The sequence below is a fragment of the Phodopus roborovskii genome, unplaced genomic scaffold (assembly GCF_943737965.1).
Source record: "Phodopus roborovskii unplaced genomic scaffold, PHOROB, whole genome shotgun sequence".
Lineage (NCBI taxonomy): Eukaryota > Metazoa > Chordata > Mammalia > Rodentia > Cricetidae > Phodopus > Phodopus roborovskii.
Genome location: NW_026125397.1, coordinates 1,616,646 through 1,643,813, shown reverse-complemented (window position 1 = coordinate 1,643,813; position 27,168 = coordinate 1,616,646). Strand labels below are relative to the sequence as shown.

Sequence of the window (27,168 nt, the reverse complement as noted above, 5' to 3'; positions counted from 1 at the left end):
TAAAGGACCTGAATCTACAGTGCATGGCAATAAGGAGACATACACCAAACACAAAAAAGCAGCAAGCTAACGGAAGGCTAATCTTGTGGAAATTTACTCAGCAACATTAGTTACTAGGGAAACAAGAGTCTGTCTCAGTTGTGTTTTTCTCTTTCACTGAAATTAACTCAGAAATAGGGGACCAGAGAAATCCACCACCTTCCCTACAAGTTCTACTTATGTTAATTAATCACTTCCCCCCCTTCACGTGCACAGGTGGTCACCTCCATCGGGGAGCTGGTGGAGGTGTGCTCCACACAGATCCAGTCGGGGTGGAGAACCCTGTTCAGTGCACTGGAGACAGTGCACAGTGGGAACAAGCCGGAGGTGAAGGAGTACCTAGTTGGGGACTACTCCATGGGTAAGATGCTCCCTACACACCTTCATTCCTTATGCTGAGCCTCAGGTTTCAAAGGGGCAGGAGGAAAAATGACATGCAGCTAGGCTCTGATGTTGGACTGCTGCCAGCTGGCCCCAACCTCTGAGTTCATCGGATCCTTTCTGCTTACACTGAGAGGTTTTGGGTCCACTCTGTATTGCTATGTCAAGTTACTTCCTGAGACCACAGAGGGGAAATGTCACAACTTGAACATCTGGAAATCTAAAACGCTCCAAAATTGGATTTCAGTCTCAATCAATTCTACAAATATTTCAAATGCTGAAAAACTCCAAATCTAAGCCTGCATCTATTTTCAAATAAGAAAACAGAAAAGTATAATCCATAGGAATCATAATTAGGGGGTTTGGATTGAGCTAGAAATGGCATACCCAGAATCCAGGGATATTGTCAGTGGTTCACCCTGACATTCCAAAACCCAGCAGAAGGATTCATGAGACAGAGCATACGGTTATGATAAGATTTATTGCCTGCCTTAGTTTATTGCATGGCTCATGACTAAGTTTCACTATGGTAATATAATAAGGGCACAGCCAGGTTGTAAGGTAAGAAGATGGAGAATCTGGAAGGACCCTATAGGTTTCTTTACATTCTTGCTTTCCCGTGGAACATCACACAGAAAACTTTGCCCTCGGCAATGGAAGTATCAGCAACCCAAAGCCAGTTCAAGACCAAGCAGGAAACTGGTCACATAGACACATTATACCTGGCATATGCCAACTCCCAGATGTTCAGTATAAACCTAATTTTTTACACAGTCTAGGATAGTTAATCATCTTATGTGATAACTTGCCCGGATATTCAGAGAATCAAGTTCCTGGATGCCAGTCAAGATCCACCTGACTGACAACCTTGCAGGAATGATTTCCTAAGGCAAGCAGACTCGGGCCTTCTGTGACTCCTGTCAGGAATGAATGAATGAATAAGTGTATTTCCCCCAGAGACTTGTCTAAATAGTCCTTGTCTATAGATAGTCTAGACTTTTCTGTGCTGTAATGTCCCAGAAGTCCCATGTTTGTGGTATTGTAGACCCACACGTTTCTCCAGGCCTATGTTCCTCCAGCTATACCCTCTATTATCTTCCCAGCTTTCCTATAGCTTCCATTAGGTGAAACAGTAAGACATACTAGCTAGTCAGTCAAAAGATCCAGACACTTATCCAGTGGATCTTTTCTAAGCTACCTAGGAGGTTCTGGAAGCATAAGCACCATGAAGGGTTAAAACCACCCTCTATTATGATTCTAACCCTTTCTTCCCGCAGGAAAAGGCCAGGCTCCTGTGTTCGATGTGTTTGAAGCTTTCCTCGACACTGACAACATCCAGGTCTTTGCTAACGCAGCCACTAGTTATATCATGTGCCTTATGAAGTTCGTCAAAGGACTGGGTAAGTGGAATTCTCCTTTCAAGACACTCAAAGGCACTGTAGACCCTTTCATTGTGGCTCTGTAGGGACATCCCTGGAGACAGGGTGCTAGAAAAGGCATGCATCCTGGGATATGAACACATAGATTCAGATGCTTTCTGCCTCTGAATCAGGTTTGTCTGAAGTTGATTTTTTTTCACTGTATCTATAAAATATCTTGTGAAACAATGTATTCTCAAACTAGACATTATTTTATATCAGCTTCCTTTTCAATATTACGATATTCCGTATTATCTTCAGTAGTTGACCTTGTGCAGGAAACTATTCCCTTCAGTGTCACAGCAGTTGGAAAGTAAACTTAAGAATTCCCCCTCTAGCCTTCATGATTGTACTGTGTGTTTTGGATGAGTCAGCATTCCCCTTCTCGAAGCCCTGGTGTATTTTAGGGACCAGCTAGGTGGTTATAAGCTTATGTTGGTGACATCTAATAGAGTGGAGTCCTGCATACAGCATGACCTGCTGGAGCTGGGATTTATAAAGCACAGCTTCATCTGGATGAGATGGAGAGAAGGGGCAGGGATTAAACCACAAGTTTAGAAGACATTTACACATCTAAGAGGTTTACACACAGAGCTCCTGGATATGGAAGCTGAGAACCTTGGAAATAAGGAAAATAGAAAGTTGATGTTGTTTTATCTTCTCGATAGATAATTGATGCATTGGTCATTTCTCTGTGAAAGAAACTGGACACAAGGAAGTTGTTACACTTGTGTCATCCTTATTTTTGGAGTAAGAACAAAATGAAAGCACAGGAATTACTCTATTAGTTTGAGCTGTAGGCAATCTGTTCTGTTGCAAAATACAATTGCCCTCTACAGAGATGCATTCTAAGACCACCAGTAGGTTCCTAAAAGCACTCCTGATACCAAGCCTGTGAATTCTCTATTTTTCCTATGCATACATACCATCAGCTAATTTATGAAGCAGGTATTGCATTAGACTAACAAAAACTAATGATAAAGGTTGGAAAGATGACTCAGCTGTTAAGAGTACTGGTTGCTCCTTCAGAGGACCTGGGTTCAATTCCCAGCACCTACATGGCAGCTCACAGCCATGTAACTCCAGTCCTGGGGCTATAATTCCCTCTTCTGGCTTTCTCAAGCACAAGGCATACCAGAGATGCACAGGCATGCATGCAGGCAAGACACTCATATGCATAAAAATAAAAATAAATAGTAAAAATTTTACAAAGTGATCATAATACATGGATATCATACCAGGTAGTATGACAACCCAGGTTGTCAAGTGAAAGTAGGTAGGAACCATATCCAGCCTGTAGGCAGAACACATCCCAGATGGGATGGAGCGAGTGTGACATTCCATCTTGCTGCCAATAAAAACATGTAATTTCAAACTTAGGGATTTCTTATTTCTGAAATTTTCCACTCATGTTGTCAAGTCATGTGTGTCCAAGTACTTAGTCCATGACGAAAAAGAAAGGTAACAAATTTTCCTTGGTCAGTTAGACACACCGAGTGTCTGTGACATACTCAGGTAAAGGTGTGTAGCAGCACGTTAGAACTTTAAGACTTTACCTTAGAGAAAAGTTAGGGGCTGAAATGTGGAGATGCCAAGTTATTAATGTGCACAGGAAGGTATTTTGAAAAGATGAGCTCTATATCACTGTGTGATCTATGAAGTAGAAGGTCAAGGCTTGGGGTTCAGTGGGAAAGACAGAGCACCCCAGACAGCTATGCTTCCTGTGTACCAGAGAGCCAGTAAATACGTGGGTACACAATATAAACAAGGTAACACCGGCTACGATGGAGAGGATGGGAAGTTACGCTATTGTTCATTAGCAGCTGCTTTTCCAGCACAAATTCACCCTGGCCTCTGTTCTTAGCTGTAAGGTAAATGAGTGCAAACCAGGGGCTGGAAAACTCACAATTCCAAATCTAGCACTACAGATTTTCTTTAAAACAATTTTATTCGACCTTGTGCTATAGCAACAGGAGTAAAGTTGTAACCCAGACAGGGTGACCTACAGAACGTTAAGTACTTGCTCTCTGGCCCTTCACAAAAAGTTTGCCAACCCTAATCGAGAATGTGGATTCATTCATTTCTTTTATGTAGAATCATGCCTCATTGCTTCTGAATTTTAACTAATGCCTAGTAATTATGTCTATTTACCCATAGGGAAGGGTGTGCTTGCTGCTACAATTGCAGACAATTAGCTATAATTACAGTGCTGTGGAATAATTTTATTAGACGTATAGAAATAGATTCATGACACTGAAAATAAAAATTATAATTCTTGTTTATTTACCTATAGAAATCTTTTTTCCATTTTAAGTTTTTGATTTCATTGTACATTCCGACCACAGTGTTCCCTCGCCCCTCCTCTCACCTCCCCTCACTCTCCCCCAGCCCACCCCCAATCTACTTCTCCTTACAGGTAAGGGCTCCCATGAGGAGTCAGCAAGTCTGGCAAAATAGATTGGGGCAGAGCCAGGGCCAGGCCCCTCTCGCATGCATTAAGACTGAGCATGGCATCCTACCATAAGGAATGGGCTCCAACAAGCTATGTAAAATAAAATTAAAAAAAATATTCAATGGAAATCAAAGAAAATCTTTTCCAGAGATGGGTTAAATCTCTACAACTATGTAAAAATTAACTAATTTCCATCCAATTACGTTGCCTGTGTCTTCAAACCCAATATGTGTACTCTTCCTGGACTCTTCATTAACTATCATCATTTAGAGCTGGCAGCAGATAAAATCCAACAAGGGAGGAGGCCAAGAGCCTCATTCCAGATGTGCAAGCAAGGCCCGCCTCTGGGACTGCCTGCCTTCTGTCGCCAAAGCCCCAAAAGTCACAGCATTCAGCAGAGAAGTGAATTAATGCGCTGGAGTGCAGAAATACTCTCAGCCACCAGAAGTCCTGGACCAGAACAGACAAAATGGTCCTCATGTGTGTATGTGGGGGGGGGGGACTCATGGATAATCTTGTCAGGGTTATACTGTAATTTTTCTTTCCTTTTATGTATATTTATTCAGATAAGATATAAGTAATCACATCTTCTGTTGTGGTTGGAGAACACAGGTAATTTTGTCTCTGTCCCCACATTGCCCTAGGGGAGGTGGACTGTAAAGAGATTGGAGACTGTGTCCCTGGAGTGGGAGCCACATCCACAGACCTGTGCCTGCCTGCTCTGGATTATCTCAGACGCTGTTCTCAGGTACTGGGGAGGCCAGAACACAGCTCTAAGTCCCACATCTGCCTCATAGGGCAATTATAAAACATCAGCAAATGTCTCTAGCTGAGGCCAAGGAGACACTTTCAGCTCCTCCACCTTCCCAGACCTCTCCATCCCCCCAGCTTTCTCTTGCTCCTCTGCTTCCTGGGAGGTTGCACTGTGGGAAGGGGAAGCCATAGTCTTGTACCCATTTTCCTGTAGACTCTTCTCTGGGGTCCCCCACAGACAAAAATATTAGACATGTTCACAGTGACCTTAGTGAGTTTATAAATATATATGTATAGATAATACACACGCACATACACACACATTGAAAAATCAGCCACTGTTTTGTTGCCAATGAGTATCATTGCATCTGCTTCTTGATAGAAATGCTTTGTTATGTTTTGAATGCAAATCACAAAAACTTTCATTCTTTAGGAGTCCTGCTAGTTGAAGCCCTTTTAATAGTAGTTTATAATCTCACTGCCCTCCAACACTGAGAATTTTCCAATATATAAGTGCACTATTTGGTGTGGTCTTCTTATTTAGTTATTGGCCAAGATCTACAAAATGCCCTTAAAGCCAATATTCCTTAGTGGGCGACTTGCCAGCTTGCCACGAAGGCTTCAGGAGCAGTCGGCGAGCAGCGAGGATGGAATTGAATCAGTCCTGTCAGATTTCGATGATGAAACTGGTAAGTTTGTTGATTTGACGAGGATTCTTTGTTGTATTCTTGGTCCGAGAATGTTAGGCAACAAATTTTGTTTACAGATCATAAGAGTGGTCACCCATTTCTATAATTTTTATCATGATAAGCTTAACCAGAGTTTCCACAGACTCCCTAAAGTCAACACTAACCCATTCTTCTCACATGGATAGCTCTGTGTAAAACCATCACAGCTATGCAGATCCCACCAAATAAGTTTCAAACTCTGATGTCTCTTGAATTTAGCAAATTAGGACAAAATTGCACTGGTACTTAAATAGTCTAGCAATTGACTTCACTAGCTTCAAGGAAACACAATTACTTCCCTAAGACTATTTGGTTAGAGACAGGGGAAATGAAGCCATTTCTGAGGAGAGACTCTATCTGTGGCCAACGAAGCTGATAGACTGAGGAAAGAATACTTTTAAAGAATCTGATTCAAATTAGGCCCCATGCAACCTCCTGCAAACTAGACTCCTATCGATCGAGTAACTCTGATTTTCCTGTCCATACCTGCTGCCTATGACCTCAGAAGATTTCATCTGGTCCATGTCTTAATTAGGCCACTTTCCAAGCATTTCAAATACTCTTGAAGGATGTTTTTATTTCTGTCCTTCAATTATAGCAGTGGTTAGAAGTTTACAGTGTTTGATAGCTATCTTAAATGGTAAAACCTCATAAAATTGGATAGAGAAAATATTATTGGGAGGAATACATATCTAATGCAACAATTTAAACTATGAGTAAGAATAATTTTGACTGAATATTTGAAACCTTCAACCAACATACTTATGAGCAGGAGCTAATGTTGTTGTCTATAATAAAATTTTGTGTTTCACCTCAGACTAAAAGGAGAGAGAAAGAGGAAAATATATATGACAAATCAGCTACAAATGACAAAAATTATCGAAACAGTATTAATGGTTACACAACATGATATATGTAATTGATGCCACTAAAGTTACAAAGAAAATAGTAGACAAGGAGTCTAGGGATGTGACTTAGGCTACCTCACATGTGTGATGCGCTGGGTTTGATCTCCAGAAATGCATAAATAGGATATGTAACAACTGCCTGAAATCCCAGCACTTGGAAGATGAATGATCGACTATAAATTTTGATATAAAGTCCCCCCCATCAACTATTATGCCTAGCTTTGTATATTCTACGTATGCTTGTGATTTTTGTAAATAGTTGTACTTTTCACTGGGCAGGATAATTATGTATATTGGGAGTCCATGATAATATCTAGGAATATATCAGTTCAGAGAACTGTTTAGGTGTTTGTGTGTTGCATGTATATGAGGTGGGAAATACCAATCAGAGTTCAAGATTATCCTTGGCTAAATAGCAGGTCTGAGGCTAGCATCGGCTACAGAAGACCCTGTCTTACACAGAAAAAACAAGAGGACAGACAGGAAATAAAACTAAACAGACCATTTTATATTTTTATTATGATTTGATAGCTCCCAAGACATCTGACAGTCATTTCAATATAGAATTTTCATAGAAGAGTGCCAATTTTAAAGTGAGGAATCATGGGAGAATTTGAGTCCTGTGTTTTCCTTTGACTTTGTCAGACCATATTAACCATTCTTTGCTACTCGCAGGCATTCAGGGCTACACTCTGGGGGAGGACTATCATTCCAGAGCCCCTTAGGATTTATATGTGTGTGGTGTTCCCTGAGAGCTTGTGAGGCTTCTTTGTGATGGATATCTGGGTCAGAGAGATCTGCTTTTTGTTTTCCAGGTCTGATAGAAGTTTGGATCATCCTGTTGGAGCAGCTAACAGCAGCTGTGTCCAACTGTCCACGGCAACACCAACCACCAACCTTAGATTTACTCTTTGAGCTGTTGAGAGATGTCACCAAAACACCTGGTAAATGTCTACATCTGTTTCTACTGGAGGAAGGGTTGTTAGACATGTGACTATTTGCAAGAAAACATCTCTTTGGATGTTTACCTGCTATCACTGTTTCTTACATTTAATGCAAAGTTCCACATACAATAGATGCTCAGTAAATATGTGTTGAATGGCTACAGTGAAGTGAAGGGTCAGGTACGTCCCTCAAGTTTTTACAAAAGATTTGTGGTTTGGCAGTGTTGAACTCCCACATCGATCCATCTGTGCCATCAGTGTCTCTGTAAGCCCGCTGACTTTGCCATTTGCCATGATTGCATCCTTCTTCCTTGGCCAGATCTTGCAGGCTATACAGCCCCAGGGTGTCAGGAGAGTTCAACAGATCCATCACTCCTAAGCACATGCTGTACCAAGCAACCTCTTGTCAGGATGATTAGAATTGGAAAAGATACATAACGCCTCAGACAGTCCCCTGTGTACGAAAGAAGAGGTCTGTTGATTGGAGTTTTAAAAACTTAGCATATATATTTTTCATTCCAAAGTTTCCTCAAAGACAATTTTTTTCAACTTGCTTTTATTCAAGTCACACATAAAAGAGAATTTGTTTTCTCATTTTACATATAGATCCCAGTTTCAAACACAATTTTATAGACATGTAAGGTGTTTTCTTTTATTGGTGCTTTGCCTACACAAATGTCTGTGCACCACATGCATGCAATGCCAGGAGAGGCCAGAAGAGGGCATCAGATCTCCTGCACGGAAGTTACAGACTGTTGTGAGGTAGGTACCATGTGGATGCTGGGAATTGAACTCTGGTCCTCTGGGCCAGGGTTCAGTTAAGAGCAGCCAGTGTCCTTAATAGCTGACCCATCTCTCCAACCCTAAAATTTTAGCTTTTACTAATAGAATTAGAACCTTAGATGTCTCTTCATTGTTGTGAAGATTTGATATTAACACCTTCTCAAAACCCATTCCAAAGTTTGTAGCTAGTCTCATATATTTAATATCTAAAAGCATTCCATTGAACAGTTATGCATCTCATTAGTAAGTGCCATTTTCAGTTTTCATATTAATTACCACATGATATGTATGAATGGATTTTAGTGCTAAAAAATATACGTCTATTTGTTGAACTCTCTTAAATGCTACAATAAAAATTATGAACACTGAGTAAGAAGTAGTTAATAAGTGTGAGTGACATTTATTTAAATGTGGGATCAACTATATGAAACTTCATACATTTATAAATACGTATGTATATACATACATTCAAAAACTAAGGAAATATGGTAAAATGGAATTATATCTGTAGGTAAGTTTTGTCCCTCTCTATACTATGTAAATTTCATGTTTATTATCTTTTGTAACTTTCATTTATTTGGGGGTTTCTTGTTGTTTTTGCTTATTGGGTCAGCCCACATTGACCTGAACTGGTAGTCTAGCTGATGTGACTTCCCAAGTGCTAGAATTAGAGGCATGTACCAGCCTATTCTACTTGTACCTTGATTTTAAAATAAATTTTTTTAATCTACTATTTTTTTTAAAAAAAGGCACAAGGATTTTCTTTATATCATTGTCTACAGGATAAAAAAAAATCACATCTTAAATGTCTATCAGTATAGAAATTGATTAAATTAATCTATGTATAATGGAAATAGTGTATGTCAGTGAAAATAAGAATTGTTTATAATATAAACTTTGTTCTTTATATTTATCAAAAAGTAATCTTTCAACCTCTTGGCTAGTGTGATGAGAAATGCCTGTGGTCACAGAGCTACTCAGGAGGCTTAGACAAGAAAACACTTCAATCCAGGAGTTAAAGTCCTGTCTGGGCAACACAGTAAGACCCAGACTGTTAAAACTGTGTTCCATATAAATGCAAATGTAATATATTTTGTGTATTCTATACCTGCTAAAATCATACAAAGAAGAAAAATGTCCCTGCTATCACCCCTAGTGAATTGTCAATCCCTCTCATACTTTCTCAGAGACTGGGGAAATCTTTTGAAAGAGATCTTTGAAAGCAGCCATAGCCAGAAATCCCTACTCCTCTTGAAATAGCAATTCTGACCTTTCCCTTTCTTTATCAGGCCCAGGATTTGGAATCTATGCAGTCGTTCACCTTCTCCTTCCTGTGATGTCTCTGTGGCTCCGTCGTAGCCACAAGGACCATTCCTACTGGGACGTAGCATCGGCTAACTTCAAGCATGCCATTGGTCTGTCCTGCGAGCTGGTGGTGGAGCACATTCAGAGCTTCCTACACTCAGGTAGCCACAGTGTCAGCCCTTGTGGGCACTGTTTCTGCGTGCAGCATCATTATCTAAAGTGTTTAGTGAATGCCTGATGCATATGCCTTTGTCCTGGGAATTAATGAAATAGAAACACGTGGTTAGTACCAGTAATCAAATACCATATCATTGGAGGGGAAACTGATACCTCATGCAGCCTCTATAAAATTTCAAACAGAATGCTCTGTTTGCTATTGACGATACAATACCTAATAGCAGGTCTAGCATAGCAATGCATAGGGAGAGGGAAGGCATATTCAAGTACATAACTTTTAAAAATCCCCACAGCCAAGTATGCAGAGGTGGGATGTCTATTGCTTCTTCATCTAAAGAGGACAAATAAAAGAAATAGAGTTTAGGAAAGACACCAGTTATCACCAGCAAGTTACATATCAGAGCAGGAATTATGGGAAGTTTCTTAATGTCTGTGGCATTTTAGAAAAAAAAAAAAAGAGAGAGTTAAGTTGAAAGTAGCATATAAAAAAGGGACAGATAGGCAGGTCAGCAGCCCAGGCACCCAAGCAGGGGCCTCTGTGAAAGTGGGATTCTTGCTTATGAATTGCTTAGGAAGGTTTGGGAGGAAGAAGAAACAGAACTTCAAACAAAGTGTCAAGAGGCCCCCTTGCTACAAAAGACAAAAGAAACCAAGCAGAATGTTAGCCCCAGGGAGCACGAATAAGAGAGGACAAATTGTCCTGCAAATAAGAATACTGATGGGGGATTTTCCACAGCTGGTAGAAAGGGAGGGAATTTCCCACAGAGGAGGGGGGGAATCTAATGCTGAAGGGGGGGGGAAGAATTTCAACATGGAGGTTGGGAGTGTGTCTCAAGGGGTGATGTTCTTGAGCAGGCTGTTGCTTTGCACAGGGAGGGCAGTATACAGTACCACTGAAAATTGCTTCTGTGGTATCACAAGATGCATTTCTTGATAACAGACTGGCTTGGGGAATATCTCTTCCCTTCAGTCTGCAAAGGATGTGCAGATGGAAGCCAGATTGACAGGGTTCAGAAGTCGCCAAACTGAGATGAGATTGTTGTTTTCCAAGAGCACTTACATGTAATTCAGCTTTCAGCACCAAGGAAAACATGCATGTTCAAACTTTCCTTGATAGAAGCATTTTCTTTCAGCAACTCATTTTCAAGTCATATATAATATTTTGTCTTGTCTGAGTAGATTAGTTATATGCTAAACTCTGAGCAAAACATACATGAAAACAGTGAACCACATATTTCATCTTGCTGTATCTAAAAAAAGAATGAAACATATCAAAATTTGGTAAAAGGACTCCAAGTAAAACTTTGCTTTGCTGTATTTTGTTTTGAGGGGATAGAAAGGAAGCTACACCATCTTGTTTTCTTCTTCCTATATATATCTTTTTTTGTCTAGACTTTCTTGTTTTGCTAGAGATGGCCATTTCATTCTCTCCCTTTCCACCAGAGGCCTAAGAACCTTATTACTTCTTCCTGTAGATATCAGGTATGAGAGTATGATCAACACCATGCTGAAGGATCTCTTTGAGCTGCTGGTGGCATGTGTGGCCAAACCCACAGAAACCATCTCCAGAGTGGGCTGTTCCTGCATTAGGTGAGAAAAGGTCCATTGCTTCTCCCAGCCATTGGCTCTCCCCGAGGGAAGAGTTTTATTATGGAATCCAAAAGCATTATCTTTTATGGTAGTTACTTACTTTTTAGATTGCTTTTTATAAGTAAATTATAGTTAATAGTCCTTTTTTGTGTTTAGTCTGCAAGTACTTAGTGTAAATGGGGGTAGAGAAAGTGATGGATGGTTTCCTTGGAGACAAAGGGAAAAGGTTTTCTTCAGGAGTGATGGAGGAGCATGGTGGGTAGAACCCAACACTTGGTACCCACTACCAGCTCCTACCTGCCAGGTAGTTTGCCTAAATCTGCTCCTGGGTCCTATGGACCCCTTTGGAGGATTCTCTTAGGTCTTACCATCTTGCTCTTAGGCCTTACTCCTGCTCCTAATAAAGCCCATTTTGGGGTATAGAGTACTGTCCCTATATACAATAAGGACATAAACTTCTTCTTGAGAGAATGTTACTAGATTTCTAGGCCCCTCCATCTCTTTAGTGTAGATACCAAGAGTGATCACAAAATTGTCAGGTACACACACACTTGTAATCCCAGCACTCAGGAGGTAGAGCAAAGAGGTTTTAAGTTCAAAACCACCTTAGGTTATACAGCATGGCCATGTCTCAAAGACAAATGTAAGAACCAGCAGAGAGAGGGCCATTGAAAACTGATTATTATTAACACCTGGGGGGAGGATTAATACCCAGAAAGGACAAGAGTGAGAGTAAAGGTAGTAATGGTGACACTTGGTTTCTACACCAAAGTGATTGTCTTTGTTATTTTTCTACTGCTACAATGAAAACACACTGTGACGAAGGCAACTTATAAAAGAACAATTAATCGGGCTTACATTTCCAAGGAGTTAACATCCATGATGCTGGAGCCAGGGTGTGTCAGGAGAACAGCTCAAACTGTAAGCAGAAAGCAGAGAGCACACCCCACAGAAGATGGTTAAAAGCTTTTGAAGCCTTAAGTAAGGCCACACATCTTAATCCTTCCCAAACAGCCACTCACTGGGGACACTGTATTCAAAGCCAGAGACTTTCCGGTAAGTCTTTCCTAGGTGATAATATTCCAGCTGGGAGAACGAGACAACAGGTCCAAGAAGATAAGGGACAACAAGAGTTTGGGTCTCGTTTTAATGTAGCTAGGATTTGTAATAGAGTGGTAGCACATTTGGCCAGGATGGGAAATGAATGAAGGGTATACAGCCCTGCATATAAGTCCAAGGTTAAACACTTGTCTGTTTGCAATGGAAATCCATTGATGTTTCTAAATGAAAATGGTTTAGATGTTAGTATCTTGACAGTGGAATATGAGAGGGGTAGAAAACAGGAGGGCTTGCAGAGCAACTACATGATAAACCTGTGCTCCAGTCAACACTGAGGAGAATAGAATGTCTGGACTCAGGATGTGCCTTCTGGCAGGTATGTCCTGGTGACAGCTGGTCCTGTGTTCACTGAGGAAATGTGGCGACTTGCATGCTGTGCCCTGCAGGATGCCTTCTCTGCCACACTCAAGCCAGTGAAGGTAAGACCCCACAAGGAGGGAAGCAAAGTGGTTTTCTTCTTTCTTAGCCCCCTGCGGCTTGGTCAGACTGGGCACCTGAGTTCTGCCTGTTCCTCATACAGTTACACAGTAGCAGAACATGAGGGGGGAAAACTATCTGGGTTTGTTCTTTTTGATCAGTGTCAGCTTCCATTCTCTGAACCCTATGAACCCTGCTGTTCCTCTCTAGGACCTACTAGGCTGCTTCCACAGTGGTACAGAAGGCTTCAGCGGGGAAGGCTGCCAGGTGCGGGTAGCAGCCCCATCCTCCTCCCCGAGTGCTGAGGCAGAGTACTGGCGCATCCGGGCCATGGCCCAGCAGGTAAGAGTTGGACTATGGGTGTTGAGACTTCAGAAGCCTGAGATGCATGCTCGAGAGTCATCCTTGATGTCCTGCATCACCAGGCATCTCTTACTCCCTTAAAGACATACACGTTAAGGCCCTAAGCCCTTGCCAGTACCATTTTCCCACTGCAATGACTTTAGCTCATTCTCCCCACACAACCCCTTGCAGGTTACATCCTTTATCACTTAGATCAGAACTTATCCTGAAGCCTGGACTTCATCTACACCTTGCTTAGGCTTCCTCGAAGGTTTTCTTAATACTATTGTTGCTAAATAGGGTGACTAAAGATGTCTCATGATTACATTTTTATCATGCATACAGAACACAGTCCTTAATATTTTTAAGTGACTTAGCACTTTTGAATTGTGTGTAGCCAATCATTAAAAATATCTTCATACAAAGTGGGTTTGGTTCTTAGCGCCCATATCAGGTGGCTCACAAGCACTTTGATGCATTGAGAAGTTCCCTGGCCCCATTGCTTGAGAAGGGCTTCCCCAGCAGTGCTCAGCCAATGAGACGAGAAAGAGCCTTCCATATTCTGCTCCTCACCTCCCCTGCTGAGCACATTCATAATGTCCTGGGACATGACAATAGGTTCTGAAGGGAAGAGGCACATCCCTAGGAAGCAGAAGGGACAGAAGAAAATAAGGCTGAACTTAGAAGCCGCCACAACAGCCGGGCAACTATGGCCAGCTGCAGCAGTAAGTTGGACTTGGAGCAAAGCCAAGGTGGCCATTCTCAGGGGTGGCTTCTCTAAACAGGAAGCTGTGACACATGGTTCAACTCTTCACGTATACACACTATGGTATTTTCACTTGTGTGCAATCATGGGGTAGACTATAAAAATGACAGCTGGACATGGGACTGATGTCTGTAATTCCAGCACTCAGGAAGCAGAAGGACCTTGAATTCACACTTGCTTGGGTTATAGAGTGAGTTCCAAGACAGCTTGGCCACCATGTTTCAAACTCAACAACCGATAGGACATCAGAGAGAGACCTCTCCTGAAATCAGTGGTTAATGGAGATGTACAGGGAATTGTCTCACCTTTTAGAGTTTCTCTTTCTTCAGTTCCAAACCTTCCTTCTATACTTATAGTTAGAAATAACTAGTTATGGGAAAAAAAGGTTTCCTTTAAAAAAAAAATCTAAAGGTCTTTTAAGTCAAAAGAATTGAGACCGTTTGGAGCAGAGGTCTGATAGAGGTTTGTTATTTTTCAGTCACTTCTGCCCAAGCCACACCAGGAGTCCAAACCACACCAGGAGTCCAGATAGGAGAGTGGTCTGGAAAGGAGATAGGAATCTTAGCTTTATTTGGTTTTTGTTTGGTTGGTTGGTTGGTTGGTTGGTTTTTGGTTTGTTTGTTTTTTCTTTTTTGAGACATAGCCCAGGCTAGCCTTGAACTCATGGAGATCTGCCTGCCTCTGTTTCCTGAGAGCTGGGATTAAAGGCTTGTATCACTATGGTTAGCTGAGTCTTTGTTTCTTTTTTCTGCCTTGGTTATAAAAGCCAGAGATAAGGGAATGTAGCAAAGTGGTAGAGTTCTTGTCTAGCATGTGCAAATACCACCAGAACTGGTGTGTGTGTGTGTGTGTGTATGAATACATATACATATGATGTATATATATATGTGTGTGTGTGCGCGCGCGTGTATGTATACATACACGCACACACACACACGTGACTTTTTACAAATATAGCTTGTATCCTGGTTAGTTTTTTGTCACCATGACATAGTTAGGGTCATCTGGGAAGAGGAGACCTCAGTTGAAAACGTGTCTCCATCATATTGGTCTGTGACCAAGTCTGTGGGTCATTTTCCTGAGCAAGCCATGAGACAAAGCCAGTAAGCAGCATCCCCCGGGGCCTCTGTTTCAGTTCCTGCCTCCAGGTTCCTGCTCCAGTTCCAGCCCTGACTTCCCTTCTCCATGATGGACTATGACCTGAGAGTTGTAAGATGAAATTAACTCCTTCCTCCCCACGTTGCTTTGGTTACAGAGTGTATCACAACAATAGCAAGCAAACTCATCCCAGCCTCCTCGTATTTGTTATTTACTACTTCGTATCAGTACTTGGAGTGTGATGAACTGACATGTGATAGAAGTAATAGAGTTATTAATGTTAATAGCCAGGTTTATTATTTGCTGTTATGATGCTTTGTATATCTAATAAACATGTCTCAATTTACTTCTTTCATCAGCTATATCATCCCTCTTTACAAGTAAGGCATAGGTAGGGAATAAACTACTTCCCAGGGCCACTGGCAAACAAGTGGTGGTGGTAGGTATGGCTTCTGAACCATCCCTTTGTATGTCCCTACAGGTGTTTATGTTGGACACCCAGGGCTCACCAAAGACCCCAAACAACTTCGATCATGCTCAGTCCTGCCAGCTCATCATTGAACTGCCTCCTGATGAGAAACCAAATGGTCACACCAAGAAAAGGTACGGCACTGCAACACAGAAAGCTCATCCATTCCCACTTCTTACTCTTTTTGATCCAGGCTTTAGCTAGGAACACTAACAGCATTGTGGACTTGTCTAGCAAAGGTTTGCATAAAAATGGTAAGCCTTTTAACCACATTTCACACATGTAATATATGGTTTAGTGTGCCATTAGGAACAGCCACAGATAAGGTGACTGACAGCAGAGATGCAGGTTTTAAACATCAAAGTTAGATGGCTGTATTCTGAATCTACTCATGGTGATTCCTCTCTGTTTTTCTATACAGATTTCCTCTAGAAAAGGATGTATATATAGTGGATTAAAATCTACCCAAATTACCTTATTTTTACTTAATAGCCTCCTTAAAGAAACTTCCTACAACTGGGCAGTCTATGGGACCTCTGGTACTGGATCAGTATTTATCTCTAGTATACAAATGGACTTTGGGAGTCCATTCCACATAGAGGAGATATGCTCTCAGCCTAGACACATGGGGGAGGGCCTAGGCCCTGCTCCAAATGATATGACAGACTTTGAAGATTCCCCCATGGAAGGCCTCACCCTCCCTGGGGAGGAGGGCGTGGTTGAGGGAACTAGGATTGACATGTAAACAAGTTTGTTACAAACAAACTTAATATATATATATATATATATAATATGTATATATGTGTATATATATGTATATATATGTATATTATATGTATATATGTATATATATATAGTTATAGTAACAATTGCTTATTTAACATTGTGTAATGGTGCAACAGATGACATCCCACTTGCATTTAATCCATGAGGACAAGAAAAAGCCAAGTTACATATCCAAGAATAAACAACCAACAAATGAGAAAGCCAGAAGCAAAACAAGATCTGGTAGTGCACAGATCTCGACCCTTCACCACTTTGAGGAGCAAGTTGGTGCAATAGACTTGGGTTGCCATTCCTCCAAACTTGTATTCTAATACTAACTCCCCAGGTCACAATTAGAAGGACCTCTGCGAGGAACAGGAGTGCTCCCTTGTCACCAATCTACAGGCACCAGGAAGCCCTTGCCAGAGTCTAGCCATATTGATGCTCTATTCTCAGACTTCCAACCTCCAAACTGTGAAAGCAACCTCTTTGATTATAAAACAGCCCAAACTGTGGGATTTCACTATAGCAACCTAAACAAAGGCAGTTGTTACCATTGCACAGGCTCTGAATGATTATGTAACAGCTTGTAAATGTAGCCATTTGAATACTATAACCATTTAGGTGAAATTTCCATGGAATATTTTCACTAGCATTTGTTGTACACACAAGAATATGAAATATGTGTATATATATGTGTGTGTATATGTATATATAATCTGTGTATGTACACATACATACACATACATTTCTTTTCAACTTATAGAACATGAAAAGTAATATATTCATTAGCCTGTCACACAAAAGAGAACTTTAAGAGTAGTATCCCATGTACTTTTCCCCCAATTCTAACTCCTGATTCCCCCAACATCAGTTTTTTTATTTATTTTTTATTTTATAGAACCAGGTCCATTTAAATGAAAACAAACATTTATAGACAATATTTGGGAATTTGGGCGTCGTTCTTTCCAAACTACTTCCTGCTGGTAAGGGGTGCTGTCATGGGGGATTCTAAGAAGATGCAGAAATCATGGCTGTAGTCCCAACATCAGTTTTTAAGTGTAGATCATTACTGTCTACTTTATATGTTCAAGATAATGAAAAAGATAAGATACTACCCTTCCTTTTGAGATAGTACTGCAAAGTAGAGAAAATAGAAAACTAAGTAGATCTGTAAAAGATTTACCTTCTTAGTTTGGGTTCTGAAGTTGAAGACTTGAAGCACTTAGGCCAAATTGGTAGGGTGTTACCAGTAGTTTTCCTGCCAGCCCAATCCCAGAGCTGCATCAGCCCCTAATAACACAAAGAGATGCTGTATTAGATATAAAGCTGTTGGCCTGTTACTAGCATTTCTTATTGACTAGCTCTGCCTTAAATAGTAACCCATTTATATTAATGTAAGTGTTCCATGTGGTCTTCTCTTATCAGAGAGAGGGTTCTGACCTCTTCCCTCAAGTCCCTACATCTTGACTCTCCTCTACATCTCCCAGAATCCTCCTTGTCTCCTGGTCCCTCCTATCTTGCCTTCCTATTTGCCAACAGTGCTTTATTCATTAACCAATAAAAGAAACATATTTACAGATTGACATCTCCCATCATCTCCTCTTTTCTGTCTAAAATTAAAAAGGGTTTTAACTTTAACATAGTATAACAAAACAGTTATCAAATAAGAACTAGTGTTAACAATATTTAGTTCATTAACATTTAGCAAGATTAAAAGAAAATATTCTATCATCTATCCTATCTTTGTGATTCTAAAGTCTTATATTTATCTTATCTTTAATCCTAACTAAGGAAAGCTATAACCATAACTATCTGTCTTCAACTCCATCAAAGGCCACAGAAGGATAATATATAAACTCTAGAAATTGCAGAGGCAACTCGCCTGGTCAGTCACCTGAAGTTCTTCTATAATGTTCCATCTTCAGCCATAATATGTCTGGCAGACTCTTCCATGAAGCAGATGTAGCAATGTCCCTTTTTTATCAGCAATCACTTTCCTGTGGGTCCTGCATGTCCAGTTTATACAGCATAAAGTCAAACAGTCCAGACAAGAGCAGTATCTTGTCCAAATGGCTAGTCTTGCCATATTAGAAGTAAACTCCATAACGAGTTTCTTCGATGTCCATCTTCCTTTCTGATGCAGGTGGTATTGCCAGGATCAATTATGTCTCACTGTCAAGAAAAACCCTAAACCATTTTAAATGCCATATTCTGTAGATCTTTGAAAGGTTTAAAGAATGTCTATCCATTTGAAATATACCTCTGTATATTTAGAAAACCTAACTTAAATAAGTTTTGACTATTATAGGTAACTATCTATAATATTATTGAATTATACATTATATTTTAAAATGAGCTACATAAACACAATACCTAAACAAGAGGAGAAATATACTTATCACAAAACTGACCTTAAATTTGTTTTGATAAATGAAAATACATTCCAAAACAAAGTATTCATTTCTATATCATAATCCCCTTTTTACCTTTAAAAAGAGGTTGGTTGTGATCATTAACCATTTATAACCAACCCCGTTTAAATGAAAACAAACATTTATAAACAACATTTGGGAATTTGGGTGTTGTTCTTTCCAAACTGCTTCCTAAGAAGATGCAGAAATCCTGGTTGTAGTGATCTGCAAGGCTGCCTTGTCCCAGCTGTTTTGAATGTTGGATCACCTGGGACACTGTTTCAGGGGGTCTTGCTTGATCAAATTATGTTAGTCTGGAAAGAATCCACAGCTTTTTATTTTCTGTAGAAACAAAAATAGAAATTCATTTCCCCAGTAACCTGTCCTTAGATTTAAATTTTGAAGTTAAAGCATTTTTAAAATATATAAATTGAATTAATTCAGCAGCATTAACAATCAAGTGTATTTTAGTAGTTTTTTCATTAGCAATTGAGCAATTCAAAGACAACACAATAGCTTTTAGTATCCAGACCCTCTGTGTATTTTCCATTTTTACATGGCTTTTTTATTTACTCTATTTTTTTTTTTTCATTTATTGAGACAGGGTTTCTCTGTGTAAGTTTGGCTGCCCTAGATTTCACTCTGTACACCAGGTTCACTTTGAAATCACAGTGATTTGCTTGCCTCTGCCTCCCAAGTGCTGGAATTAAAGGTGTGTGTCACCACACCCAGCTACTTTCATTCTTTTTTTTAAACTACTTTATCCTGTTTCTTTTTCTCTTCCAAGCCTAAGTATATTTTAAAACACACTATATACCTTTAGAGGTTTTTCTTTATCTGAATCTCTCTTTACTGTAAATCTTTATCTTTTCCTAGCTACAAGTCTTTTATTTGGTAAACAACAGCATTGCTAAAATGAAAGTCACAGCTGTTTTAGCCGCCGTCTTTCCAAGATGGGGGCAGATACATTTACCACCAGCACTGAGAGCTGTGCTTACCACCTTGGTCTATGCTTGGAGATGTGGTCACTGCCATTGCCAGTTCTTGTACACACCATTAAGTTGTTAGCAGGGCTTCTTAAAAGAGCCCTGAGGTTTTTTGCTGCTTATGCTAAGTCAGAAAGATTCCCTTAAAGGAATCGCACAAGTCTCTGCTTGTCTCTAGCAAAACAGAGCCCACCTGAGAAAAATGCTTCTACCAAGAAGCCTTGCTTGTCTCTCTCTCTCTCTCTCTCTCTCTCTCTCTCTCTCTCTCTCTCTCTCTCTCTCTCTTAAGCTTTTGTCAAGTTCTAAGTGGAAGTTCTTAGTACCCATGTTATAGGCACCATTTTGTTACATGCAGCTTTCCCACCAGCCTGGTCCCAGAGCTGTGTCAGCCCCCAATAACACAGAGACACTGTGTTAGATATAAAGCCGTTGGCCTGTTACTAGTGTTTCTTATTGGCTAGCTCTGTCTTAAATATTAACCCATTTCTATTAATCTAAGTGTTCCCACATGGTCTTACCTTACCTGAGAGAGGGTCTGGACCTCTTATCTCAAGTCCCTACATCTTGACCCCTCTCACTACTACCTCTCCCAGAATCCTCCTTGTCTCTTAGTTCTGCCTATCTTGCCTTCCTATTTGTCAACAGTGCTTTATTCATTAACCAACAAGAGAAACATATTTACAGAATGACATCTCCCATCAGTACTGTTCTAGTTTCCTTCCTGTTTCTGTAATAAAACACTCCAGCCCAAAGTAACTCAAGGAAGAAAGGATTTGTTTGGCTCATACTTCTGAATCATAGTCCATCATTGAAGGAAGCCAGAACAGAAATTTGAATCACAAACCATAAATTGTTGGCTCTCACAGGCTCATGCTTAACTAACTTTCTTTTACCCAAGACTACCAGCCTAGGAAACGATGCTGCCCATGGTGACCTGGAGTCTCCTACAACAATTCAGTTAATGCAACACTCACAGGAATGTCCACAGACCAATCTTGTAGATAGTTACTCAATTCAAACTTCTTATCAGATAATTCTAGACACTTGTCAAGGTGACACCCAGTGCTAACAAGAACAGGTAACTTCTAGAACCTTCTGCAGAGGAACAGATATTCAGGTTCACTAATACTGAGTCTAAATAGGAACCAGGAGGAGAGTGACAGTTTTTTTTTTTTTTTTTTTTTTTTTTTTTTTGTTCTTGTGTTTTTTGTTGTTGTTTTTGGTTTTGGTTTTTTGTTTGTTTGTTTGTTTTGTTTTTTATGTACAGAGTTTCTCCCTGAGATGTTGTGAAAAGGTTTTAGAGAGACAATGATGTCTATTCAGCAGTGACCACACTCAACACCACTGAGTTGTATAGTTAAAAGACAATGTGTTGTATGTGTGTGCAATATATGTACACATTACAGAAGTCACTTCAGCTGTCTGACAGGGCTACTAATTTGGGGTGGCAGTCCCTTATTGTTCATTTCATCCTTAAGGAGTCATGCTATCCCCTCAGTGACAACTACATGAAGTGAAAAGTTGGCATTTAGATTAATGGACATTTTTTGTTCTTTTCTGCTAACTTAAGTGTTAGTTTTTGTTAAACAGAAATAAAATTTGAGTTCATAGTGGGGCAGACTAAAGCAAGAAAATACTAACAAGATGGTGGATTCTAAGTTTGGCTCAGTGGTTCGTGTCTATAGTGCCAGCATTTAGGAGTTGGAAGCAGGAGATCAGGAGTTAAGGCCATCTACCCTCATCTACATAGCAAGTTTGAAGCCATCCTGGGCTACATCAGATCCAGTCTTTAAAAAAAGTCTGGACCTTGTATCATTTACAGGAATTATTTGGCAGTATAATGGTATAGAATGGTATACGCTATTTTCACAAAATTCTAGAAGCCATGAAAGGAACATTGAACTAAAACCACACTGGTCAATTAAAGTGATAAATGTAGTGCCTGAAATAGCGTTTCCTCAGTACAAAAAGCACCCAAACCAAGTATTTGAGCATTTACATATTAAACTACCTTATCTGAACTGTTAACTTGATTAGAAAAGTGTGGGATTGTTATTTGTTACCTGACTACCTTTCAGCCAGATGCCCTCTCTCTCATCTCTTGGTCCCACAGAACTCATCTGACAGTTGGCTCAGAGAAATTAAATGACCACACAAGATTTGTTCTGCAGTCCCAATGGCCAAATTAGCAGATGGTGAATTTGAGTGAACGCTGCTTTCCCAGATTCTCTGTAGAAGGCTGAGTTATATTATCATTTTTTTTTCATTTTGTAATGTTAGCACCATAATAGTAGTAGCATAAAATTTTCAGCACCTAAAGCATTTGATCCTTGCAAATTGTCTTGATAGCAAAAACAAACCAGTAAGATTTCTGTGTGTGTGTAAAACAGGGTAGATGGTTGGAAGGGTTAGGAGTGTCCTGTCTTATATGTAATTTTTAATGAAGCTGTTGTGTTTATTTCCCATGTCTTGATAATTCAGTATCTTAACCTACAGTCTATAACTCCTGAACTTTACAAACTGCCAGGAATTCTATCAGCCATGATTAAAACAGAGGTTTACTCCTTTTAAAGACAGATATTAAAGGGCAGGCAAGATGGCTTAGTGGGTAAAGGTGATTGCAGCCAGGCTGGATGAATTAAGTACACATATGGTAGTGGAAGTAGAGAACTGAATACCTCAAATTGTCCTCTGATCTCCACATATGCAATGTGCATGCACACACATAATTAAAAATAATTTTGGAACAGTGAATTTAGTTTGGAGTGTCACATGTCATACCGACTTTGCTGTAAAAGAAGGCGGCAGAAAGCCACTAACCATGCCCCATCTTTGTATTTGAAGCGTTTCTTTCAGGGAGATCGTAGTGAGCTTGCTTTCTCACCAAGTACTGCTCCAGAACCTGTATGATGTCCTGCTGGAAGAGTTTGTCAAAGGCCCCTCCCCAGGAGAGGAGAAGACAACAGTCCAAGTGCCAGACACCAAGCTGGCTGGCTTTCTCAGATACATCTCCATGCAGAACCTGGCTGTGATATTTGACCTGCTGCTGGACTCCTATAGGACTGCCCGGGAATTCGACACGAGCCCAGGGCTGAAGTGTCTGCTGAAGAAAGTGTCTGGCATTGGAGGCGCAGCCAACCTGTACCGCCAGTCTGCCATGAGCTTTAACATTTACTTTCATGCCCTGGTTTGCGCGGTTCTCACCAACCAAGAAACTATCACTGCCGAGCAGGTAAAGAAGGTCCTCTTCGATGAGGAGGAGAGGAGCTCCGATTCCTCCCAGCAGTGCTCATCGGAGGATGAAGACATCTTTGAGGAGACGGCGCAGGTGAGCCCTCCGCGAGGCAAGGAGAAAAGGCAATGGAGGGCACGCTTGCCATCACTCAGTGTGCAGCCAGTGAGCAACGCAGACTGGGTGTGGCTGGTCAAGAGGCTACACAAGCTGTGCATGGAGCTCTGTAACCACTACATCCAGATGCACCTGGACCTGGAGAGCAGCTTGGAGGAGCCGCCCGCCTTCAAGAGCGACCCGTTCTTCATCCTCCCCTCCTTCCAGTCTGAGTCGTCCACACCATCCACAGGTGGCTTCTCTGGGAAAAACACACCATCAGAAGATGACCGCAGGGAGCATCTAAGTGAGCCTCTAAGCCTGAGGGTGGGCAGTGGGGACATGCTGATGCTGCCTCCCAGCCCCAAGACAGAGAAGAAGGATCCTGGCCGCAAGAAAGAGTGGTGGGAGAGCGCAGGGAACAAAATTTGCACCATGGCTGCTGACAAGACCATCTCAAAGCTGATGACTGAGTACAAGAAGAGGAGGCAGCCGCACAACCTGCCTGCCTTCCCCAAGGAAGTCAAGGTTGATAAGAAGGGGGAGCCCTTGGGGCCTCGGGGTCCTGATTCCCCGCTGCTTCAGCGGCCACAGCATCTCATGGACCAAGGACAGATGCGCCATTCCTTCAGCGCAGGCCCAGAGCTGCTGAGGCAGGAGAAGAGGCCCCGCTCTGGCTCCACCGGAAGCTCCCTGAGTGTCTCTGTGCGAGATGCAGAGGCACAGATCCAGGTGAGTCCAGCTAGTAGTTCTCTGGGTTGCGGATACCAGAAGTGTCCCCCTTGCAAAGCCTGGGTGGCTGGGTGCTTGCCCAGCATGCAGGAAGCCCTGGGTGGTATGGTCAGTCCTTCGATGCCCACAAAGAGGAAGTGGAGACAGAAATATCATGATGTCAAGGTAATCCTTGGCCATATTTGACTCATATGCTGTGGACAGTTTAGGCTACATCAGACAGAAAGACAGACAGACAGAGAGGTAGAGAGAGAAATGCAATACAAATCACATCTCCAAGCCAGAATGACTGGACCTAGACTGTGGCATCTGCCTCAGAAACAAATTTTCTCCCCAGTTCATTTCAGAAAAACCATTTTTTTTTTCCTATCATGACACAAAACTGAGACATAGGAAGCCACCTGTATAAAAAAGTTGCTAACATTGATAAAATTAATGGGCTTTAGCTGCCATTGAGCCTTCCTTTTGTCATTTGAATATGGCACTGAGGATATTCTGAAGTAATGCTGCATAAAGGAAAAAGCCAGAGTGGAGGCTGCCGTGTTAAAGTGAACTGTTTGAACCATCTCGAGCACATATATAGCATGTCAATGAGTTTGAGGGGGAGGCATCACCGTTAGGGTTTATTTGGCATAAGACAAAAATGGAAACAAAGAACAAGGGAGAGTCTAGATAAAGCCCTTTGCTATAGAGTCTAGTCACAGGGGCAGTACATGGGGGGGGGCACTCTAGGAATCTCTGCATGTACATACATTTGAAATTAGCATGACTCTTGCGGATGTTTTCAACAGAGAAGTAAACTTGATAAGACAGAAATTGCATAAGTTTGCTAGGCTGGTGTCTTCAGTACTAGGGTTAAACCTAAGACCACATGAATGCAAGGCAAGGCCTCTATCCTGAGTGACATCACTGGTTTAGACTAAGTTGTTTTTAACATGGTTTTGTTTTGTTTTTAGTATCCAGTAACCATGAGATAGTGGTTTATTCTTTTGCTCATAAATTGCTTGGTGAATCCTATATTTTAATCATCTTAATTGCTTTTAGAAATGTGTTGGGATTTTAATGATTTTAAACCTCCTAAATTAAGGTAGAATTATCTCAAGTAATCCAGGTGTTAGCCAACAGCTAACTGAACTTTCAATGCCCCATATACATTTCCTCCTGCATTTTTATTCCTTACAGTTTGTGAAAGCTAAACATAAGATATGCCTTGTTTTAGATGATTCTCTTCACATCCTTCAATGTGTGAAATGGAAACCAGATTATTACAGGCACATTCAACTATTAGAGCTAATTCTGAAGAAACCGTTTACAGATTTCCATGAGATAATTCTCTTCCCATCCTTTCTCGTAGGCGTGGACCAACATGGTGCTAACAGTCCTCAATCAGATTCAAATCCTTCCAGACCAGACCTTCACAGCCCTTCAGCCTGCAGTGTTCCCATGCATCAGCCAGCTGACCTGTCATGTGACTGACATCAGAGTTCGTCAAGCTGTGAGGGAATGGCTGGGAAGAGTAGGCCGTGTCTATGACATCATCGTTTAGAGGACACAAATCCCTGTGGTCAGAGTCTGCCTACCCATCCAGCTGATTGCATTTTCCCTACCACCAGCCCACTTAAACTAGGTCTCTGGGAAACTAGTTCTCTGAAACCTGGTGACAAAGCTTTTTCCAAGCTCTCCCTATTTAGTCAGCCTTGGGCTAGTCCATGCCAGAGTAGCATCCAAGCGACACGGTGATCTCTGGCCTGGCACATTGTTACAGGAGAGTCTACATTCCTTGGTACATTTCTAAATCTAAAGCTAATTTCTAAGTGCATTTGCTTGCAGTATTATACCCAAATGGGTAATTTCCTTAGGCTGATCCATTTTACCCAACATTTTCAAAAATCAATGTTAAGTCCTAAGAAAATGTTTGCTGGTAAGTCAAGCTGATATATATTCATATATCTAGCACCAGATATAATTAATCAGAAAAAAATTTTATATTCTGATTATAGTTTGCTTGGGAAGAAAACTGCAAATGTGTATTTTTTCCAGTGTTCTAATCAAGGAAAACAAAATGACTTCCAAAATATATTCAGGAACATTTTAATATTATTCTTAAGTTAAGTTTTTCAGGTTAATATTTACAACTCCCCCAGGTAAGGTACTGTTGTGCCTTTGTTTCTCTGTTTCTAAAGGGAGGAAATTTTGCCCTAGCATGATTTTAAGTCTATGGCTCGGCAGTACTTAAAGCACCCATTGGTGCACACTGTAACAAGACTTGATACTGACTGCCCTGTGTCCCATGAGTCTTTGCTTCTGTTCCCAAGGCAGACAAAGAAAAATGGTGCCTTAGTCTTTTGTTGCACAGCCATTTCTATGCCCCAGAATTATCTGAACGTAAGGTATGATACTCAGATTTTAAGAAAGACTACAATGCAATTCGTCTTATATCAGTATCCTTTGGAGGACATGAACTCGGAGTCCTCCATCTGGTGAGCATACTTCTCAGGGGAGGGGCAAGAAGTGTGGGATGGGGATACAGCTGGAAGGGGTGGGCTAGGGACTGTGATAGAGTCATTGTAAACCTTCAACTACAATGCAATTGTGAAATGATGGTGTCAGCTATACAATCTCTTGACTGAATGGGAAGAGACACAATGAACTTAGAAAACTATTTTTTTCTATATAAAACACTTCTCTCTACCATAATTACTCTCCAGACCAATATTTTAGGTGAATATTTCTTTTTCTGAGTGTTACTAGAAAATTAATTTGAAATATATAAACGTATCTACTGGGGGTTAGAAATTGAGCCTGAGGTTCATACTTAGGAAACACTGAACTTCTCCACAACCCTTACCACATATTTTATATATTTCTTACATTACAACAATAAATAACTAAATCTATTCAGACAAGCCCACTTACACTCTACAGTGTAGGATTAGTTACTGAGGCATACATGGCAATTCCCTGGTGCCTAACAATGTATTCATATGTCATCCTCTAAAGATGAAACTTCACTCCAGCTTTGAAGGACCTAATGGGAGTTGAACTTTATCCAATGGTGATATTCATAAATGTTGCCCTCCATAAGAACTACATAGCTATCTGCAAGGTCAAAGCAAGGTGCTTTGGTTTGTTTGGGTGGTCAAAAAGAAACCCCCATTCAGCATTGTCACCAAAACCGATCACAGAATCTAAAGGACATTTTCCTATTCCCACAAAACAATCTCTGCCATCAGAGACAGCGATTCAACTTGGGT

The 27,168-nt window shown here is 40.9% G+C and overlaps 1 protein-coding gene across 1 annotated transcript in view; it reads left to right on the top strand.

The window, feature by feature from the left end:
* The window catches only part of Arfgef3 (ARFGEF family member 3), a 134,547-nt gene extending 108,930 nt beyond the window's left edge, over positions 1-25,617 (top strand). The window contains exons 23-34 of the mRNA XM_051175354.1: positions 256-400; positions 1,698-1,820; positions 4,935-5,038; positions 5,588-5,732; positions 7,495-7,623; positions 9,696-9,872; positions 11,364-11,478; positions 12,914-13,016; positions 13,225-13,356; positions 15,702-15,823; positions 22,699-23,914; positions 25,269-25,617. Coding sequence (XP_051031311.1) covers positions 256-400; positions 1,698-1,820; positions 4,935-5,038; positions 5,588-5,732; positions 7,495-7,623; positions 9,696-9,872; positions 11,364-11,478; positions 12,914-13,016; positions 13,225-13,356; positions 15,702-15,823; positions 22,699-23,914; positions 25,269-25,460 — 2,703 coding nt within the window. The 3' untranslated portion in view covers positions 25,461-25,617. The remainder of the gene's footprint in view (positions 1-255; positions 401-1,697; positions 1,821-4,934; positions 5,039-5,587; positions 5,733-7,494; positions 7,624-9,695; positions 9,873-11,363; positions 11,479-12,913; positions 13,017-13,224; positions 13,357-15,701; positions 15,824-22,698; positions 23,915-25,268) is intronic.
* Positions 25,618-27,168: the final 1,551 nt, after the last annotated feature.